The sequence below is a fragment of the Mus caroli genome, unplaced genomic scaffold (assembly GCF_978045245.1).
Source record: "Mus caroli unplaced genomic scaffold, Mus_caroli_1 scaffold_2, whole genome shotgun sequence".
Classification (NCBI taxonomy): Eukaryota; Metazoa; Chordata; class Mammalia; order Rodentia; family Muridae; genus Mus; species Mus caroli.
The window spans coordinates 36,145,966-36,164,664 of NW_028227257.1; the positions used below are offsets into that span (position 1 = coordinate 36,145,966).

Below are 18,699 nucleotides of genomic sequence, written 5' to 3' on the forward strand. Positions count from 1 at the left end.
ATCATTAGTGTGACTTCAGCTTTTGCCATATAGCTTTCGCAGGACTGCCATATAGCCCGATATAGGACACGAGAGCACAGGGGGTCACTTGGTCAATGAAGTAAGGCCAGAATCATATAGTGAAAAGAGCCCAGGTCTTGGCCTTTCCTTTGTTTTGGTGTCCCTTGACCTTGAGTACATTTCTTATGCTTTCTGCATCTCAGCTTCCTTATCTGTAAAAAGTAACAGTGAGAGAACACACCTCCTATGCAAAAGCTTTCAGGAACTCTTTAGTTTTACTGGAACTTATGGCCAAGTTAAGATTACAACCCGAGGTTCCTTAAGTTTAGCTTGATATTCTGCTGTGCACTTAGCCTTTGTTTAACTTGTCTTTTAGAGAATGGATTAACAACCAATCTCACTAGCCTTGAATTTTCCATGTAATCTGCTTTTACAGCTTAACACTAATGTATAGCTCTAATCTTAAGTTATGTGCTTTTCCATGTCCTGGATCAGATAGCAGTGCATGTGTGTTATGATAATTATTTATTGAAAGCAACAAACAGGCCAAAAACAACCTTATACAACAACTATCTGCAGTATGTTGGAAGTGGCTTAAGATATTATTTAATAGAGGCGTACTTGCAGTATTGAATGCTTTGGGATCAGTTGAAGCAAATAAACTTAATACCTTGTAAAACTGTTAAAGATTTCTATAAAATATACCTCATTCTTTCATGTAATGCTGATTAATAAATGCAGGCCAAAGTCTTTTGCTAGGGGCAATTAAACCTCAGGCAAACGTAGGTACACACACAGCAGTAAGAACAACCAGAGGCAGAGGCAGAGGCAGAGGCAGAGGCAGAGGCAGAGGCAGAGGCAGAGGCAGAGGCAGAGGCAGAGGCAGAGGCAGAGGCAGAGGCAGAGGCAGAGGCAGAGGCAGAGGCAGAGGCAGAGGCAGAGGCAGAGGCAGAGGCAGAGGCAGAGGCAGAGCCAGAGCCAGAGCCAGAGCCAGAGCCAGAGCCAGCTACCGCTAGCCACAGACACAGACATAGACACAGATATAGATCCAGACACAGAAATAGACACAGACACAGCCAGACGCAGACACAGCTACAGCTACAGCCAGACACAGACATAGCCATAGCCGCAGCTACAGTCACAGCCACAGTCACAGACAGAAACACAGATACAGGCGTAGACACAGCTAATACAGCCAGAGCCAGCCACAGCCACAGTCACAGACAGATATAGATACAGACAGTCACAGCCACAGTCACAGAGACATAGATACAGACACAGACACAACTACAACCATAGCCACAGCCAGACACAGACACAGTGGCAGCCAGACAGAGACACAGATGCAGACACAGGTGCAGACACAAACACAGACACAAACAATCCACAAACTGTAAGTGACATATAGAATAAAAGACACAGGGAGAGAAATGGGGAGTTCAAACTTGGGCTTGCTCTAGGTCAAACCAATCCAAGGAGAAGTTCTGATCTTTCTTTTCTTAATAAACACGGATGCATATGGTGCCTCTGAGGCTGTCTTTAATGCATTTAATGTCTTTAATGACTGATGCAGGATCTATAACATTGTTTGAGGCTTGTGCTTTTATATTATCATGGGACCTGGTCTGAATTTTTGCTTTGCTTTTCAGTGCTGACTGAAGTGATGGTTTTTATGAGATCATGGAATAGCTTTGGGGGAAGTGTGGGGACTCTGAAGAGTGTATTTTTTTTTTTTTTTAGATAGTGAGGATGATCACCAAGGGAGGATGTTACCCCATGGGAAGATATTCACCTATGGGAGGATGCTCATTTATGGAAGGATGCTCAGTCAGGGAAGATGCTCATCCAGGGAGGATGCTCATAAATGACTGCTCATTCCTGGGGGGATTCTCATTTAGGGAGAGTGCTCATCAGTGGAAGGATGCTCAACTATGCCTACTCACCGGTGGGTTTTCCCTCCTAAGAATGTGCTAGTTGACTGGAGAATGAACATCCAAGTCTTTCCACTCGAGAAAACTTTAAACATAAGGCGCAAATTGGAATCCACACAGGAACCTGACAGTTACTCCTTCCTGATTTTTAAGAGATTATCATCTTTTTTCCTAAAGTGTGAACTAGGAGGGTTTGAAATCATGGATGAAAGGAAGAGGCAAAGCCATGTTCATTATGTACTACTCGCTGTATGCCAGCTTTATACTGTGTCACTAACACCTCTCAGAAAGCTTGGTAAGGAAAGAGGCATTAGTTTCACTGTTACATAAGGAGTAAAAGATGTCCTTCTGGGGCCCAACGAATGCAAGCGTATTCATTCACATGAGGGAAAACCCCCTCTACGTCTTAACTGTCACTGAAGCATGAAGGAAACTTGGCTTCTGTTTGGTTCATGAATGTGCCCCCTGAGACAGAGTGGTCTCAGCAGACCTTGTGAGAGCCACAGCCTTTCACATCTTATACTGCATATACCTTGCAGTAGCCTTTTGAAAAGACAGGGTCTCGCCGTGTGACCTAGGCTTTGTAATTCTCCTGCCTCAGTCTCCCCAGTGTAAGATCACAGGTGTGTGGTACCTGCCTGGCTTTGCAGAGGCATTTTCTTCCCCCATCACTGCTCTGAATTTATTGTGTACGTTAGATGCACACAATAAACTAGATGTACACTACAAATTTTTGTTTAACTTGTTCATAGAAAAGAGCATGGGTTACTTTATTACAAACCAAACTTTTAAAAATGCTGTAATGTTTTCAATAAAATTGACTTTCTTTGTCTCTCTTTATGTTTTCTATAATAAGGTCAAAAACATTATATTGGGCTAGGCTTGTAGTTTGCATACTGCCAAAGGGGTCAGGTTACAATGGCTTGAAACTGGCAAAAGTAGAGGGTCATAAAGGTCAAAAGCTCAGAGGAGGAGTCTAAATCAGCAAAGTCTAGATTTGAATTCAGGACCAGACAACTGAGTATTCAGCTACAGAGCATCTAAGACCAAAGGGAGACAGGAGTGGATACTGTCTTCGTCTGATTAGGTCTCTGTAAGTTCAGATGATCATCAGGAAAGGCAGGAGTGGGAGGTGCCTGAAAGGCACAGCACAGCCGGGCAGATTTAAGTGGCATACACCACAGGGGTGAATCCTCACAATGGCAAACTCATCAATGAGAGTGAACGAGAGATTACCACATGCAACAGTGGGGGCGCATCTCACAACTTTAATGTTGAGCACAATAAATAGGAAACAGAAGCACCTATGTGATGAGATTCTACCTAAACGCCAGCACCGGTATAATGAATCCACAGTGAGAGGAATATGAATGATGGCTGTAGGTAGGGTGTGTGTTCTGATTGGAAGGGAACACGAGGAACATTTCCAGGTGGGTGGGATTTACTCTCTTTCTATGGGTGATAGTTCCCCAGTTGCATATATTTGCCAAAACTCAAATAAGATTCTGCTATGGAGCATACCTTCAATCCTAGCACTCTGGAGCTGAGACAGGAGGATTGTGAGCTGAAGTCAGTCTATATTACATTGTGATTTCTTATCTTAATACTGTTCCCCACAAATAAATACTTGCATTTTGGGATCTTCAGGGTATATTCATGTATTTTCATGGTATGGAATATAGAAATCATTAGCGTCATCTTATTAACGAACCAATAAGGATAGAAAGAAATTCAGTGAAGAGGTCTCTTTACTGACTAATTCGCTTGTCACACAGGGCAAGTGGGATGGAGTGTAGCTATATTTGAGTGAATCAATGGTTTTTGTGTGGGGAACTCACTCAGATGCCTTTAAATCACAGCCTACCTCGTGAGGAATAAATCAAGCTGTTCCCTTGTCCCACGAATAGAGTGAACAGTAGTGTGGTAGGCCCACACTGGATCACTCTTCGACAGTCAACATAAACTACAAGCATACACTGAATATGCTCAAATCTCACAAATACAATTTTCTACATAAGAATTTAGATATAAAAGAGAACACAATTTAGGTTCCATTGATAGTAAGTGTAGAACAGCAAAACACTCTATGGAGTCAGAATAGTGATTGCTCTTGGAGAGACAATGATGGAAGAGATTTTGGGGTGCCTCTGGGACATGTTTTATTACCGATCTGTGTGCTTGCTAGATCTGTGCACCTAAAAATAATATTATAAACTATGGAAACAGCTACAGCACCGGTGCAGAGTTGCACATCTGTGTTCTGGGTCATGCTTCCTGCACAGCTGTGCATCTCTATAGCTTTTCCCAGAAGTCGATTGTCTCAAATGAAATCCAGGTGTTTCCTGTTGTGGAGAGGGTCACTGGGATTATAGTCAATGAGTACCTTCCACACGTGGCAGAAGAAGTTCTGCCCCTACTTACTCAGGGTTCTGTACAGAGCCTCCCACACAATGGAATCTCTCCGGAACAGTTTTCCAGTCTTTAGCCATTTTCACCATGGCACCTGCATCAAGGACTCCGTAGCCAAAGAGGTGATTAAATTCCAGGCCAACCCCATTCCGTCGCCACTGATGAACCTCATCATGAAGCTGGTTTCGCTTGGAGGTGAGCACAGTCAGATGTTGCATATCTCTCCAGGTCAGATCCAGGCTGGTTATGGGAGGCAGAGAGAGCAGAACAAAGACAAGAGTGAGGGAGGGAGATACACATGACTGATGTAAGAAACGCTCAAGACATGTCTCCTTAGGAGATTTTGGAACATCTGTGAACTTTTAACTCAAGGAAGGCGTTTGTGCATTATCTAGAATTACTGTATATATCAATTAAAATATTGTTGCTGTTGTTACTTTTAAAGTAACAAAGAGCATTTTGCATATATATATTGAAGCAGCTAAGATGAGAAAGATTGGAAATATCAAGTATGGACAAAGATGTGGAGCAATTGGAACTCAGACTTTGTTGATATGTGTATAAATCATTGAAAAACAATAGGCTATATCTACTAAGGTGGTCTCAATGTGCATGACATAGCTTGCTAATTCCATTCTTAGATATGTGTCTGGGAGAATGTACAAATATTCAGCAGCTAAGTACAATACACTATTTATAGCTCTAAATTGTGCTTATTGTAAATGCTCATCATAGTAGAATACATTTTTGAGGTACAACTTGTGGAATGTGGAAGACTACACCAAAATGAAAATGACTGGATTATGATTATTTCTAATAATATGTAGAAATGTCTTCTTTTGGAGACAGGGTCTTATGTAACTCTGACTGGCTTCAAACTGTCTACACAGCTGAAGATGACCTTGAACTCTAGATTCTCCTACCGCTACCTCCTGAGTACTGGGGTTATAGGCGTGTGCTACCACATCTGGTTTATGTAGTACTGGTAATTGAACTCAGGAACTTGCATATGCTTGACATGTACTCTGTCAATGGAGCTGCCTCCCTAGCCTTCTATGGACAAATACTACCAAAATAATATTGAAGCCAGGGAGAGAAGAGAATGCTGTGGTTGATATAGGATTGAGTGTATCCCTAAGGGCTTGTGTTGGAAGCTTGGTCGTGGGTCATTGCTTAAAGAGGGTGGAAGCTTTACGAGATGTTGTGGGGTGGAGGGGAGTGGGACATTGTGGGCATTGACCTCTGGAAGCATTCATAGGACTCTTATGGTGCTCTGGCTAGAGGAGGAGTTACAAAGGACCAGACACAGCTTTTTCCCATTCTCTGGTTTCCCGTTTAATCATGTGATTCCTTTCCCGATCATGTGCTTCTGCCATGACCATTGCCTATCAGAGTGGCCTCCACCAGAGGCTAAACTGAGGGAGTACTTGGTCTTGGGCTTTCAGTTCCAAATCTGTGATGTAACAAACCATTTTCTTTATTAAGTACCTAGCATCAGGTATTTTATTATAGCAAGGGAAAATAAACTAGTATAGGGGATATACTATATGGTTAAATTTGTTGAAGGCATAAAAGCAGAAACAACTAATTTATGATATTTGGGAATTGATAAAAGTTAGTTTGGGGTGACATGACTGAATGTAAATGTAGGGTGCACTCATTTGTGAACTAGGAAATCAATTTATTGCACAGGTAATCTACCTAGGCTGTAGGCTCTCTCTAGGGGCATTTGAAGTCCTCATCACAGACAAATTAAACCATAACCTCTGGGAGTGAGAAGTAGTTGCTGGAGATTGCTAACATTCCCACAGCATTCTAATAGACAAGATTGAGATCCAGGCAATCCTAGCACTTGATGGGTAGAGGGAGGATGACTGACATTTGAGAGTTGTTTGGGATACATCAGTAGAATGTCTTAATACTAATGAATTGATAAACTAGATTAGAAGAGAAAGACGGTGCATGGATTTAAAATGATAATAGCATTTCCATGAAACATTTGGGGTCGGTGTGTTGGGTTGAAATGCAGAATTAATTTTTTTGCTGAGGGTCATGGAGGGAGAAAGGCAACCCTGTGAACTACTGTTGTCTTCAGAAGCCAACCAATCAAAAGGACAATGATTCTTTTAAGGAGCCAAGCAATAATTTATCTGGCAAAATTTCAACACATTCAAAGTGCATTGTTCTGAAACTCTAAACCTGAGCTCTGGTAAGCCACATGCTCCCCAAACACCGACTGGTGCCTTCAAGGGGGAAGGTTCAAGGCAGGTCAATGCTTTGGGGAAGATTGTGAGCACATCTGGCCCATCCAGAAGCTGATTGTGGCTAACTGCTCTAGAGTGGGATTCTGAGTTTACAATTGCTAGAAGTGCTGACAAATGAGAATCTGAGAGACCCAAGGGCTGGCCAGCAGGTGGAGGAGTTTTCATGTCTTCCATACAAAGGTGTTGTGTTCCCAGTGTCTGGGGATCATCTCACCTGCTCTGCTGACGTTTTCCTCATTGGACATGTATGAGACACAACAGAGAAGTTCTCACTTCTGAGATAAATGAGAGCAGTATAGACTCATTTAACTCTTGAAGGTTTGTTGAGGAATAAATGTAGGTCATGTATGTAATGTAGGTCATACGTGTAAATTATCTCATGCAGTGTTGACATTCAAGGTTTATTGCTCACTTAAGCAAGATAGAAAAAAAAAACAGTTGAAGTATTGACAATGATATTTAGGTTGCCATTTTAACCTAGTGGATGGCCTGATTTTGAATATTTTGCAGATAAGATAACAGAAATCAGGACAGAATATTGGCCCACATGGATACTGGACAATCTCAGTAGTTATCTTTTTCCTGTTCTTTATTCATCTTTGCAACAGATGGAGACCACTACAGAAAAACCACAACCAATCAAAAGGTAGAACTGTGGAGCCCTGTCCCAGTGGATACATCTACAAAATATTCCTGCCCCTAAGGCTCAGGGGACATTGCAGAAGAGGGGATGGAAAGACCATAAAAGCCAGAAAACCAGGACTTTTACTTTGAGAGTGTGTTTCCTAGTGATGTCAGAAGCTACACCAAACATGAGCTGAACAAGGACAAGGAAAAGCCCACGAGGCCTCAATTCTATACAGAGAATTATAGGCAACTGAGGGAATCGGAGAACAGGAGAGATGCCAGGGAAGAGAACACCATTTGGATGTTCAGTACCAAATGGTCAGCTCTGAAATCACACAAGTAACATTATATGGAGAGGTTATATTTAGGAATACATATGCGCATGATTTTATCTATCTATCTATCTATCTATCTATCTATCTATCTATCTATCTATCTATCTATCTATCTGTAATCTGCCTATTATATATCATCTATTTCTTTCATGTATGTATGTATGTATGTATGTATGTATGTATGTATGTATGTATGTGTATGTATCTAATATGCAATAATAATGAAAAAAGCGGCCATAGATTTGGAGGAGAGTTGGAAGGGGTACATGAGAGGATTTGGAAGGAGGAACAGGAAGGGAGAGATGGTGCAATTATAACCTGAAATTTTAAAAAAATTGAGAAAAGAAAAAAAAAAAAGAGAAGCTCAGGTTTATTCAGAGCAGCATCATGCTTAGTGACACTGTATTTATCAGCTTCTTTTGCAGTATGAGGTGCTCTCATGAATATTTCTAGCCAATGAGAAATAAATAGAGGCTCTGGGTGGAGTTTCTTGGAAAGCACATGCACTGAGTATGTGGGGAGAAAGAATACTGATTGGTACAGGACTAAGACTCTGTTTAGCATTCCAGTGGGCTCCTCTCTCCTCCCTCCAACTTACTGAGGTTGTTCATTGTAAGTGTAAGGTCTGGGGAGTGACATTTTGCTTGTCCAAATCCCAAGGAACTGCGCTGAGCCTTGTCTAGTGAGGTTGAAAGGCTGAAGGGAGATACTTATTTGGGCTCACAGCTGACTGAGCAAAGCCAGCTTAGGTCCCAGGATCTGCTGAGATCCTGTGATGATTGATCTCAGCTTCTGGTAATGCCTGTCAGGCGTGAGGAAGGTTTCACTTTCGGGCTTAGAAGGGCAGAGGTATCAGTTCTTCATAGTCAAGTTTTGAAGTGTTCCATTCATGCTGTCCTAAAACTTACACCTGACATTTGCTGGAAAAATCAACATTTAGACAGAAAGGGAACAATGAATGTCTGTCTGTTTTTTTTTTTTTTTTGTTGTTGTTGTTTTTTTTTTTTTTTTGGTTATCTGTTTGTTTGTTTTTTATTTTTGTTCTTTTTTGAGTCAGAGTCTCTCTATGTAGCCCAAGCTGGCCTCAAATTCCATATTACCCTGCTGCAGCCTCCTGAGAGCTGGGACTTCCAGCCTGCACCACTGTGCCTCCTCAACTCTTGCTTCTTTTGCAGATCAGAGAGCGTAGTGAATATTCGGAGAGAGACAAGCAAGTCTGCCTGGATACTGATGCTAGAAACTGGTTACCTAGCAACTTCTGACAAGGATGGGAACGTAACTCCCCTACCTGAGAAGCCTGAATCCAACTTCTCACAAGTTGCTGGGTGATCCATTCTCTGAACTCCCCCATATAATCTGTGAGTATAGTAGTATAATTTCTGGAGGGCAAGGCATACTCCAGAATGTAAGTCCAGCCTCTGATTTCTCAGAGAAGGATCCCTACAGGTATTGCCGATGATGCTTAAATCTGAGCTACATCCAGGAGGAGTCACACGTGGCCTCTCCATAGGCTGTTAGAACATAGGAAATGATCTCTTATCTGCCACCTAGAGGGCTTCCCAGTAAAGCCTGTTTCCTGGCTGATTCTGCATGGCTTTACCTGCTTTGTCTTGGTGCAGAGAAGTGGATTCATTGTATAGGAACAACCTTGGTAGTTGTTCCTTCATCTAGCTGACTGAGAGCAGGCATAAAATAGCTGTGTAACTCACAGAATAGAAAGGAGGGTTTCACGAAGGAAGAGATGCATTTGTCCTGTATTTTGGTGGTACATTGTTGATTTGTGCTGTGGGTGTTGGAGCCTTCTGCTCTTTCAGGCATTCCATTTTACGATGTATGCATATGACTGGGTGTCATTTAAGGACCGAGGGCCTTTTAAAAATGTCTATCTGAATCCATTAGCCTTGACTTTCTAGGTGCTCATATCCATTCCTGTCTCTGTGGACACCTGCATGTGGGTGGAAACACACACACACACACACACACACACACACACACACACACACTAGTCTACCCTTCAGAGCTGGGTTTCCAGCTCCAAGGTGAAACATACTTAGCCTCCAAAGCTAATGCAAACACGCCAGCTGCCTCTGGAGCAGCTGCAGATGTCCCAGAATGTCTCAGAGTACAGTTGCCATACAAGTCTGTGGTAGCCTGCAAGAGAAGATATGGAATACTGAATGAAAAAACCACACTGTTTGTACTCCTGACAAGGTAGGATCAGGGTAGAATCCATTTGTCTTATTTAAATTATTTTGAGCAGCCCATAGTCAATGGTGATTTGGGTTGCACTGAGCTTGGCTTTTGGACTTTCATCATGAGTCTATCATGAGATGTCATGACTTGTGTTAATAGTTTTCTCTTCCAGAAGGGAAAGTGGTATCCCCAAAGTAGACCAGATATCTGAAGGATACATAGGAAGGTTAGGTTATTCAAAACAAATATTCCTCTCTATCTAAAACTTACAAAGAGATTCTGAGTCATGTTTGAAACCCTGGTGTGTGCTGGTTACCTCCAAGCTGTGTCCAGGGGAAGACGTGGATACCTGAGTGTTAAAAGACTTTTTTGAAATGAGAACAATTTCATTTTCAATATTATTGGGAGCTGGAGTTCCCATTGAGATCATGTATAAACCACAGAAATTTTCCCTATGTAGCAACCATTCTCAACCTGTGGCTTGTGGCCCCCTTGGGGGTCGCATATTAGGTATACTGCATATCACATATTTACATTATGATTCATAACACTAGCAAAATTACAGTTATGAAGTAGCAACAAAAATAATTATATGGTTGGGGGTCACCACAAAATGAGGAACTGTATTAAAGGGTCATAACATTAGGAAGGTGGAGAATACTGCTCCAGAAAGCTATTATATCTATCTATCTATCTATCTATCTATCTATCTATCTATCTATCTATCTATCTATCTAAATTTAATTTTTTTGAGGCAGGGCTTCTCTGTGTAGCTTTGGCTGTCCTGGAATTCACTCAGTAGACTAGGTTAGCTTCAAACTCAGTGATCCACCTACCTCTGCCTCCCAAGTGTTAGACTTAAAGGTGTGCATCACCACCATCCAGCTAAGAGAGCATATTATTTTGAGGAATAAAGGATTGGGAATAAAGGTGTCTATTGGGAAAATTACAATATCAGATAAAGGGGTCTTCTCTAGGCAAGTACAACAAGGGTCTTAGATAAGGGCTGAAGACACTTGGGACCTTTGGGTAAGGGCCAGGCTCCTAGAAGCTAGAGGGAGGTACCACGCACAGAACAGGTTGGGGGCTGCCTGCCACTGTCCCTTTCTGTTTGGCTCTGGATGAGTCAGAGGCACTGAAGTCCCATGCTGCTTGAAAGGAACTGGCATATCCTCTCCATGAATCTTAGGAGGGGCACAGAGGGATTAGTAGTTAAGGGGTACACCTCTTCTAGGCAGAAGGTTTCTTTCTCTTCTATTATCTATGGAGCTGACTGGCCAAGGCTGAAAGACCAGAGGAAAGTGTGGTGTTGAAACCCTAATGGTAATAATGTCTGTGTTCCAAGCTCCTGTCCTCTTCTGTCGAGGAGTCTCAATGGCAGTGGAAGGCCAGCCAAGATGTAGCTTATCCGTGACTTTTAATCGTATGTCAAATGCCTAGCATAGAAGACCGAGGAAAGACTGGAATGTGAGCAAGGCAGCAAGAGAGGGAGAAATCCTTAAAGTGCTATTGTGCTCTGTAGCTGGGGGTTGGGGGCATAATTTACTATTTCACCAGTTGCTCTGGAGGAAGATGGTTTCCTCTGGGGTGATGACAGAGAGGGGGCGGGGTGGGGGGAGGGAGAGAATATGAATGAGTGCACCCTGTGACTCTTAATTTGTGTTTTAAAAATCTTGGACCTCTTTTATAATATGATAAACTCACACTTTCTCACCCTGAAAAAATACACAACTGTGCTGCTGCTCACCTTTAGGAATCAGATAAGTCACTTATGGATATTATTATTATTATTATTTTATACTGGGGATCCAACTCAGGCTGAAGTATATGTTAGGGCAAGCGTTCTACCCTTTGCAGCCTCATTCCTAGCCTGGTGGCATTTCTTACTTCTTACTGGGGTGTTTTCTTGGGACTTGTGATACAATGCCTCAGTTCTTACCATTATTGTTATTCTCGCAAGTGACATGCCAAGGAAACTTATTGATAAACCAGAGCTCATCATCACTTGTATGCCAAAACAAGGAAATCTATAGGAAATGAACTAGAAAAGGCTCATCACACGATCTTGCTTCTCACCTGCAGAGGGTAGGTCTCTACCTTGGTAAAGTACACTTGGACATAGAATGTCTTCCTGAGAAGTCGTGATAATTTATCAATAGAAAGGGAGGGGGTTGGGAGATGAGCCTGCGATAGAGGGGCTCCTGTTCACAAGGAAGCTGGTCAGGCAATAGCTTACACTTACCACACCAGCCTCAGGATTCCTCTTCCTCCCATTGCTGAAGGTGGATGCTAAGGTGGAAGAGCAACTCTCATCATACAAGGCAGTCCTGCCATCATTGATGGCTGAGTTGATGGAGATGGTCCACATGCTTGAAGCATAGCCGTCACAATTGCAGTCATCGTAGCTGCCACCATCCCCAGAAGCCCACACATAGATGCTGCCTTTGCCCCCACGGCCCTGGTAGAGGAAGGAAGATATGGTGCTAAGCCCAGCATGGAGGAACCAGGTACTGCAGGGATTCAGGGAGGGTTTCCTGCCCAGGTAAGGTTCTGGCTTAGGCGGGGTCAAGATTTGAGCTAATGCAGCTTAAATAACCAACCTCATTTTACCTGGCCAGAAATTGTTCTTCTGATGGGAGCTCATAGGAATGATATTATTGCTTAGAATGAGATAAAATCACCAGAATTTATAATTGTAGTTGAGAATAGGAGGTTAGCAAAAGCTGGAAGCAGCACCTTAAAGGGAGGGGTGAAAGAGAGGGAGGGGAGGGAAAGATAGAGTAAGAGTTGCGGGGTTGGGGGGGGGGCAGAGAGACAGAGGAAGCTGGCCTTTGTGAGGCCACCAGGGGTCTGTGATTCAGTGGTTTAAGGTGAGATGTCATTAAAAAACAAAGGGCTGGATTGCCTCCAAGGTTTGTCTGCCTCTTGACAAAGAGAAGTGGCATTCTGAATTTCTTCTAACAGGGCTGGGAATTAATTAACCTGTGACTGAGTGTGTCAATAAGTCCACAAGTAATTGTTTGACTATAAACTAGGAATTGTCTTCAGATTCTTGGTAAATCTATACAGCTGAAAGACTCCATTAAGACAGGTGACTGTTCTCAGAAACCAAGGCAGAGGAGAAACATGGTTTCTGCACGAGTTGTGGAGGGACCTATATCCGGGTTCAGATTAGGGCAAAATACCTGGGTAACCCTCCCTTACCAGTTCCTGAGCAGGCTGCCAGACAGCTAAGCAACCTTGACACAAAGAAACACATTGGTAGGGGATGTTACTGTGGCCTCTACTTGCACAATTCCAGGTATTGATGCCCTTTGTAATATGATGTTGCAGGGTTATTTTTCCCCAAGAGGAGAAGGGGGTCTATTTTCTACCCCTTGGGGCCTGACTGGCTTCATGTGTTGATTTGCCCATTAGAATGTGAGAGACGCTCTTCCGGTCAGAAAAGCACCGGGGCAGCTGGGGCGCAGGGTCGGCTGACACTCTCCAGCTACCCACAACACCCGCCACAGGATCTTAAGACTTCTGGAGAGTGGAACACAGCTTCTGCTCCAATCCAATTGTGCGCGGGACCTGAGACTGCATTAGTTAGGGAAGCAGAAACCGGCCTGAGTAGGGCCACAGGCCTCATCCGGCCGGATCAGCGCCGGGGTAGCTGGAGCGCAGGGTTGCCTGACACCCGCCAGCTACCCACGACCCCCGCCGCAGGATTTTGGGACTGCTGGTGAGTGGAACACAGCTTCTGCTCCAGTCCAATCACGCGGGACCTGAGACTGCTCTGGTTGGGGAGAGAGAAATCCGGCCTACATAGGGCCACAAGCCTCTTCCGGTCAGAAAAGCACCGGGGCAGCTGGGGCGCAGGGTCGGCTGACACTCGCCAGCTACCCACAACACCCGCCACAGGATCTTAAGACTTCTGGTGAGTGGAGCACAGCTTCTGCTCCAATCCAATTGCGCGCGGGACCTGAGACTGCATTAGTTAGGGAAGCAGAAACCGGCCTGAGTAGGGCCACAGGCCTCATCCGGCCGGATCAGCGCAGGGGTAGCTGGAGCGCAGGGTTGCCTGACACCCGCCAGCTACCCACGACCCCCGCCGCAGGATTTAGAGACTGCTGGTGAGTGGAAGACAGCTTCTGCTCCAATCTTTAAACAGTGACAACGATAACAACTAACCCCAGAGATTACCAGATGGTGAAAGGTAAACGTAATAATCTTACTAACAGAACCCAAGACCACTCACCATCATCAGAACCCAGCACCCCCACTTCGCCCAGTCCAGGGCACCCCAACACACCGGAAAAGCTAGACACGGATCTAAAAGCATATCTCCTGATGATGGTAGAGGACTTCAAGAAGGACTTTAATAACACACTTAAAGAAATACAGGAGAACACTGCTAAACAGGCAGAAGACACTAAAGAGGAAGCACAAAAATCCCTTAAAGAATTGCAGGAGAACACTGCTAAAGAGTTACAAATCCTTAAAGAAAAACAGGATAACATAATCAAACAGGTAGAAGTCCTTACAGAAAAACAGGAAAACACATCCAAACAGATGATGGAAATGAACAAAACCATACTAGACCTAAAAAGGGAAGTAGACACAATAAAGAAAACCCAAAATGAGGCAACACTGGAGATAGAAACCCTAGGAAAGAAATCTGGAACCATAGATACGAGCATCAGCAACAGAATACAAGAGATGGAAGAGAGAATCTCAGGTGCAGAAGATTCCATAGAGAACATCAGCACAACAATCAAGGAAAATGTAAAATTGAAAAAGATCCTAACTCAAAACATCCAAGAAATACAGGACACAATGAGAAGACCAAACCTACGGATAATAGGAGTGGATAAGAATGAAGATTTTCAACTCAAAGGACCAGCAAACATCTTCAACAAAATTATAGAAGAACACTTCCCAAATCTAAAGAAAGAGATGCCCATGAACATACAAGAAGCCTACAGAACTCCAAATAGACTGGACCAGAAAAGAAATACCTCCCGACACGTAATAATCAGAACAACAAATGCTCTAAATAAAGATAGAATACTAAAAGCAGTAAGAGAAAAAGGCCAAGTAACATATAAAGGCAAGCCTATCAGAATTACACCAGATTTTTCACCAGAGACTATGAAAGCCAGAAGATCCTGGACGGATGTTATACAGACACTAAGAGAACACAAATTCCAGCCCAGGTTACTATACCCAGCCAAACTCTCAATTAATATAGATGGAGAAACCAAAGTATTCCACGACAAAACCAAATTCACACATTATCTCTCCACGAATCCAGCCCTTCAAAGGATAATAACAGAAAAAAACCAATACAAGGACAGGAACCACGCCCTAGAAACAACAAGAAGGTAATCCCTCAACAAACCTAAAAGAAGACAGCCACAAGAACAAAATGCCAACTTTAACAACAAAAATAACAGGAAACAACAATTACTTTTCCTTAATATCTCTTAATATCAATGGACTCAACTCCCCGATAAAAAGACATAGACTAACAAACTGGCTACACAAACAAGACCCAACATTTTGCTGCTTACAGGAAACTCATCTCAGAGAAAAGGATAGACACTACCTCAGAATGAAAGGCTGGAAAACAATTTTCCAAGCAAATGGCATGAAGGAACAAGCTGGAGTAGCCATTCTAGTATCTGATAAGATTGACTTCCAACCCAAAGTCATTAAAAAAGACAGGGAGGGACACTTCATACTCATCAAAGGTAAAATCCTCCAAGAGGAACTATCAATCCTGAATATCTATGCTCCAAATACAAAGGCAGCCACATTCATTAAAGAAACTTTAGTAAATCTCAAAGCACACATTGCACCTCATACAATAATAGTGGGAGACTTCAACACACCACTTTCACCAATGGACCGATCATGGAAACAGAAACTAAACAGGGACACAGAGAAACTAAGAGAAATTATGAATCAAATGGATCTGGCAGATATCTACAGAACATTCTATCCTAAAACAAAAGGATATACCTTCTTCTCAGCACCTCATGGTACCTTCTCCAAAATTGACCACATAATTGGTCACAAAACAGGCCTCAACAGATACAAAAATATTGAAATTGTCCCATGCATCCTATCAGATCACCATGGACTAAGGCTGATCTTCAATAACAAAATAAATAATAGAAAGCCAACCTTCACATGGAAACTGAACAACACTCTTCTCAATGATACCTTGGTCAAGGAAGGAATAAAGAAAGAAATTAAGGACTTTTTAGAGTTCAATGAAAATGAAGCCACAACATACCCAAACTTATGAGACGCAATGAAAGCATTTCTAAGAGGAAAACTCATAGCTCTGAGTGCCTCCAAAAGGAAACTAGAGAGAGCACACATTAGCAGCTTGACAACACACCTAAAAGCACTAGAACAAAAGGAAGCAAATTCACCCAAGAGGAGTAGACGGCAGGAAATAATCAAACTCAGGGGCGAAATCAACCAAGTGGAAACAAGAAGAACTATTCAAAGAATCAACCAATCAAGGAGCTGGTTCTTTGAGAAAATCAACAAGATAGATAAACCCTTAGCCAGACTCACTAGAGGGCACAGGGAAAGCATCCTAATTAACAAAATCAGAAATGAAAAAGGAGACATAACAACAGATCCTGAAGACATCCAAAACACCATCAGATCCTTCTACCAAAGGCTATACTCAACAAAACTGGAGAACCTGGATGAAATGGAGAAGTTCCTAGACAGATACCAGGTACCAAAGTTGAATCAAGATCAGGTTAATGATCTAAACAGCCCTATATCCCCCAAAGAAATAGAAGCAGTCATTAATAGTCTCCCAACTAAAAAAAGCCCAGGACCAGATGGGTTTAGTGCAGAGTTCTATCAGACCTTCAAAGAAGATCTAATCCCAGTTCTTCACAAACTATTCCACAAAATAGAAACAGAAGGTACTCTACCCAACTCATTCTATGAAGCCACAATTACTCTGATACCTAAACCACAAAAAGACCCAACAAAGATAGAAAACTTCAGACCAATATCCCTTATGAATATTGATGCAAAAATCCTCAATAAAGTTCTTGCTAACCGAATCCAAGAACACATCAAAACAATCATCCATCCTGACCAAGTAGGTTTCATCCCAGGGATGCAGGGATGGTTCAATATACGGAAATCCATCAACGTAATCCAGTATATAAACAAACTCAAAGACAAAAACCACATGGTCATCTCGTTAGATGCGGAAAAAGCATTTGACAAGATCCAACACCCATTCATGATAAAAGTCTAGAAAGATCAGGAATTCAAGGCCCATACCTAAACATGATAAAAGCAATCTACAGCAAACCAGTAGCCAACATCAAAGTAAATGGTGAGAAGCTTGAAGCAATCCCTCTAAAATCAGGGACTAGACAAGGCTGTCCACTTTCTCCATACCTATTCAACATTGTACTTGAAGTCCTAGCCAGAGCAATTCGACAACAAAAGGAGATCAAAGGGATACAAATTGGAAAAGATGAAGTCAAAATATCACTTTTTGCAGATGATATGATAGTATATATAAGTGACCCTAAAAATTCCAACAGAGAACTCCTAAGCCTGATAAACAGCTTCGGTGAAGTAGCTGGATATAAAATTAACTCAAACAAATCAATGGCCTTTCTCTACACAAAGAATAAACAGGCTGAGAAAGAAATTAGGGAAACAACACCCTTCTCAATAGTCACAAATAATATAAAATATCTTGGCGTGACTCTAACTAAGGAAGTGAAAGATCTGTATGATAAAAACTTCAAGTCTCTGAAGAAAGAAATTATAGAAGATCTCAGAAGATGGAAAGATCTCCCATGCTCATGGATTGGCAGGATCAACATTGTAAAAATGGCTATTTTGCCAAAAGCAATCTACAGATTCAATGCAATCCCCATCAAAATTCCAAATCAATTCTTCAACGAATTAGAAAGTGCAATCTGCAAATTCATCTGGAATAACAAAAAACCTAGGATAGCAAAAACTCTTCTCAAGGATAAAAGAACCTCTGGTGGAATCACCATGCCGGACCTAAAGCTCTACTACAGAGCAATTGTGATAAAAACTGCATGGTACTGGTATAGTGACAGACAAATAGACCAATGGAATAGAATTGAAGACCCAGAAATGAACCCACACACCTACGGTCACTTGATCTTCGACAAGGGAGCTAAAAACATCCAGTGGAAGAAAGACAGCATTTTCAACAAATGGTGCTGGCACAACTGGTTGTTAACATGTAGAAGAATGCGAATCGATCCATTCCTATCTCCTTGTACTAAGGTCAAGTCTAAGTGGATCAAGGAACTTCACATAAAACCAGAGACACTGAAACTTATAGAGGAGAAAGTGGGGAAAAGCCTTGAAGATATGGGCACAGGGGAAAAATTCCTGAATAGAACAGTAATGGCTTGTGCTGTAAGATCGAGAATTGACAAGTGGGACCTCATGAAACTACAAAGCTTCTGCAAGGCTAAAGACACCATCAATAAGACAAAAAAACCACCAACAGATTGGGAAAGGATCTTCACCTATCCTAAATCAGATAAGGGACTAATATCCAATATATATAAAGAACTCAAGAAGGTGAACTCCAGAAAGTCAAATAACCCCATTAAAAAATGGGGCTTAGAACTGAACAAAGAATTCTCACCTGAGGAATACCGAATGGCAGAGAAACACCTGAAAAAATGTTCAACATCCTTAATCATCAGGGAAATGCAAATCAAAACAACCCTGAGATTCCACCTCACACCAGTCAGAATGGCTAAGATCAAAAATTCAGGTGTCAGCAGATGCTGGCGAGGATGTGGAGAAAGAGGAACACTCCTCCATTGTTGGTGGGATTGCAAGCTTGTACAACCACTCTGGAAATCAGTCTGGCGGTTCCTCAGAAAATTGGACATAGTACTACCGGAG

At 42.3% G+C, this 18,699-nt stretch overlaps 1 protein-coding gene across 1 annotated transcript in view; it reads right to left on the reverse strand.

The window, feature by feature from the left end:
- Window positions 1–18,699, reverse strand: part of Pcsk2 (proprotein convertase subtilisin/kexin type 2) — a 263,586-nt gene that overhangs the window by 12,110 nt on the left and 232,777 nt on the right. Inside the window, exons 9-11 of the mRNA XM_021150157.3 lie at window positions 12,002–12,217; window positions 9,617–9,717; window positions 4,353–4,580 (exon numbers count right to left, since the gene is read on the reverse strand). Of these exons, the coding sequence (XP_021005816.1) occupies window positions 4,353–4,580; window positions 9,617–9,717; window positions 12,002–12,217 (545 nt within the window). The remainder of the gene's footprint in view (window positions 1–4,352; window positions 4,581–9,616; window positions 9,718–12,001; window positions 12,218–18,699) is intronic.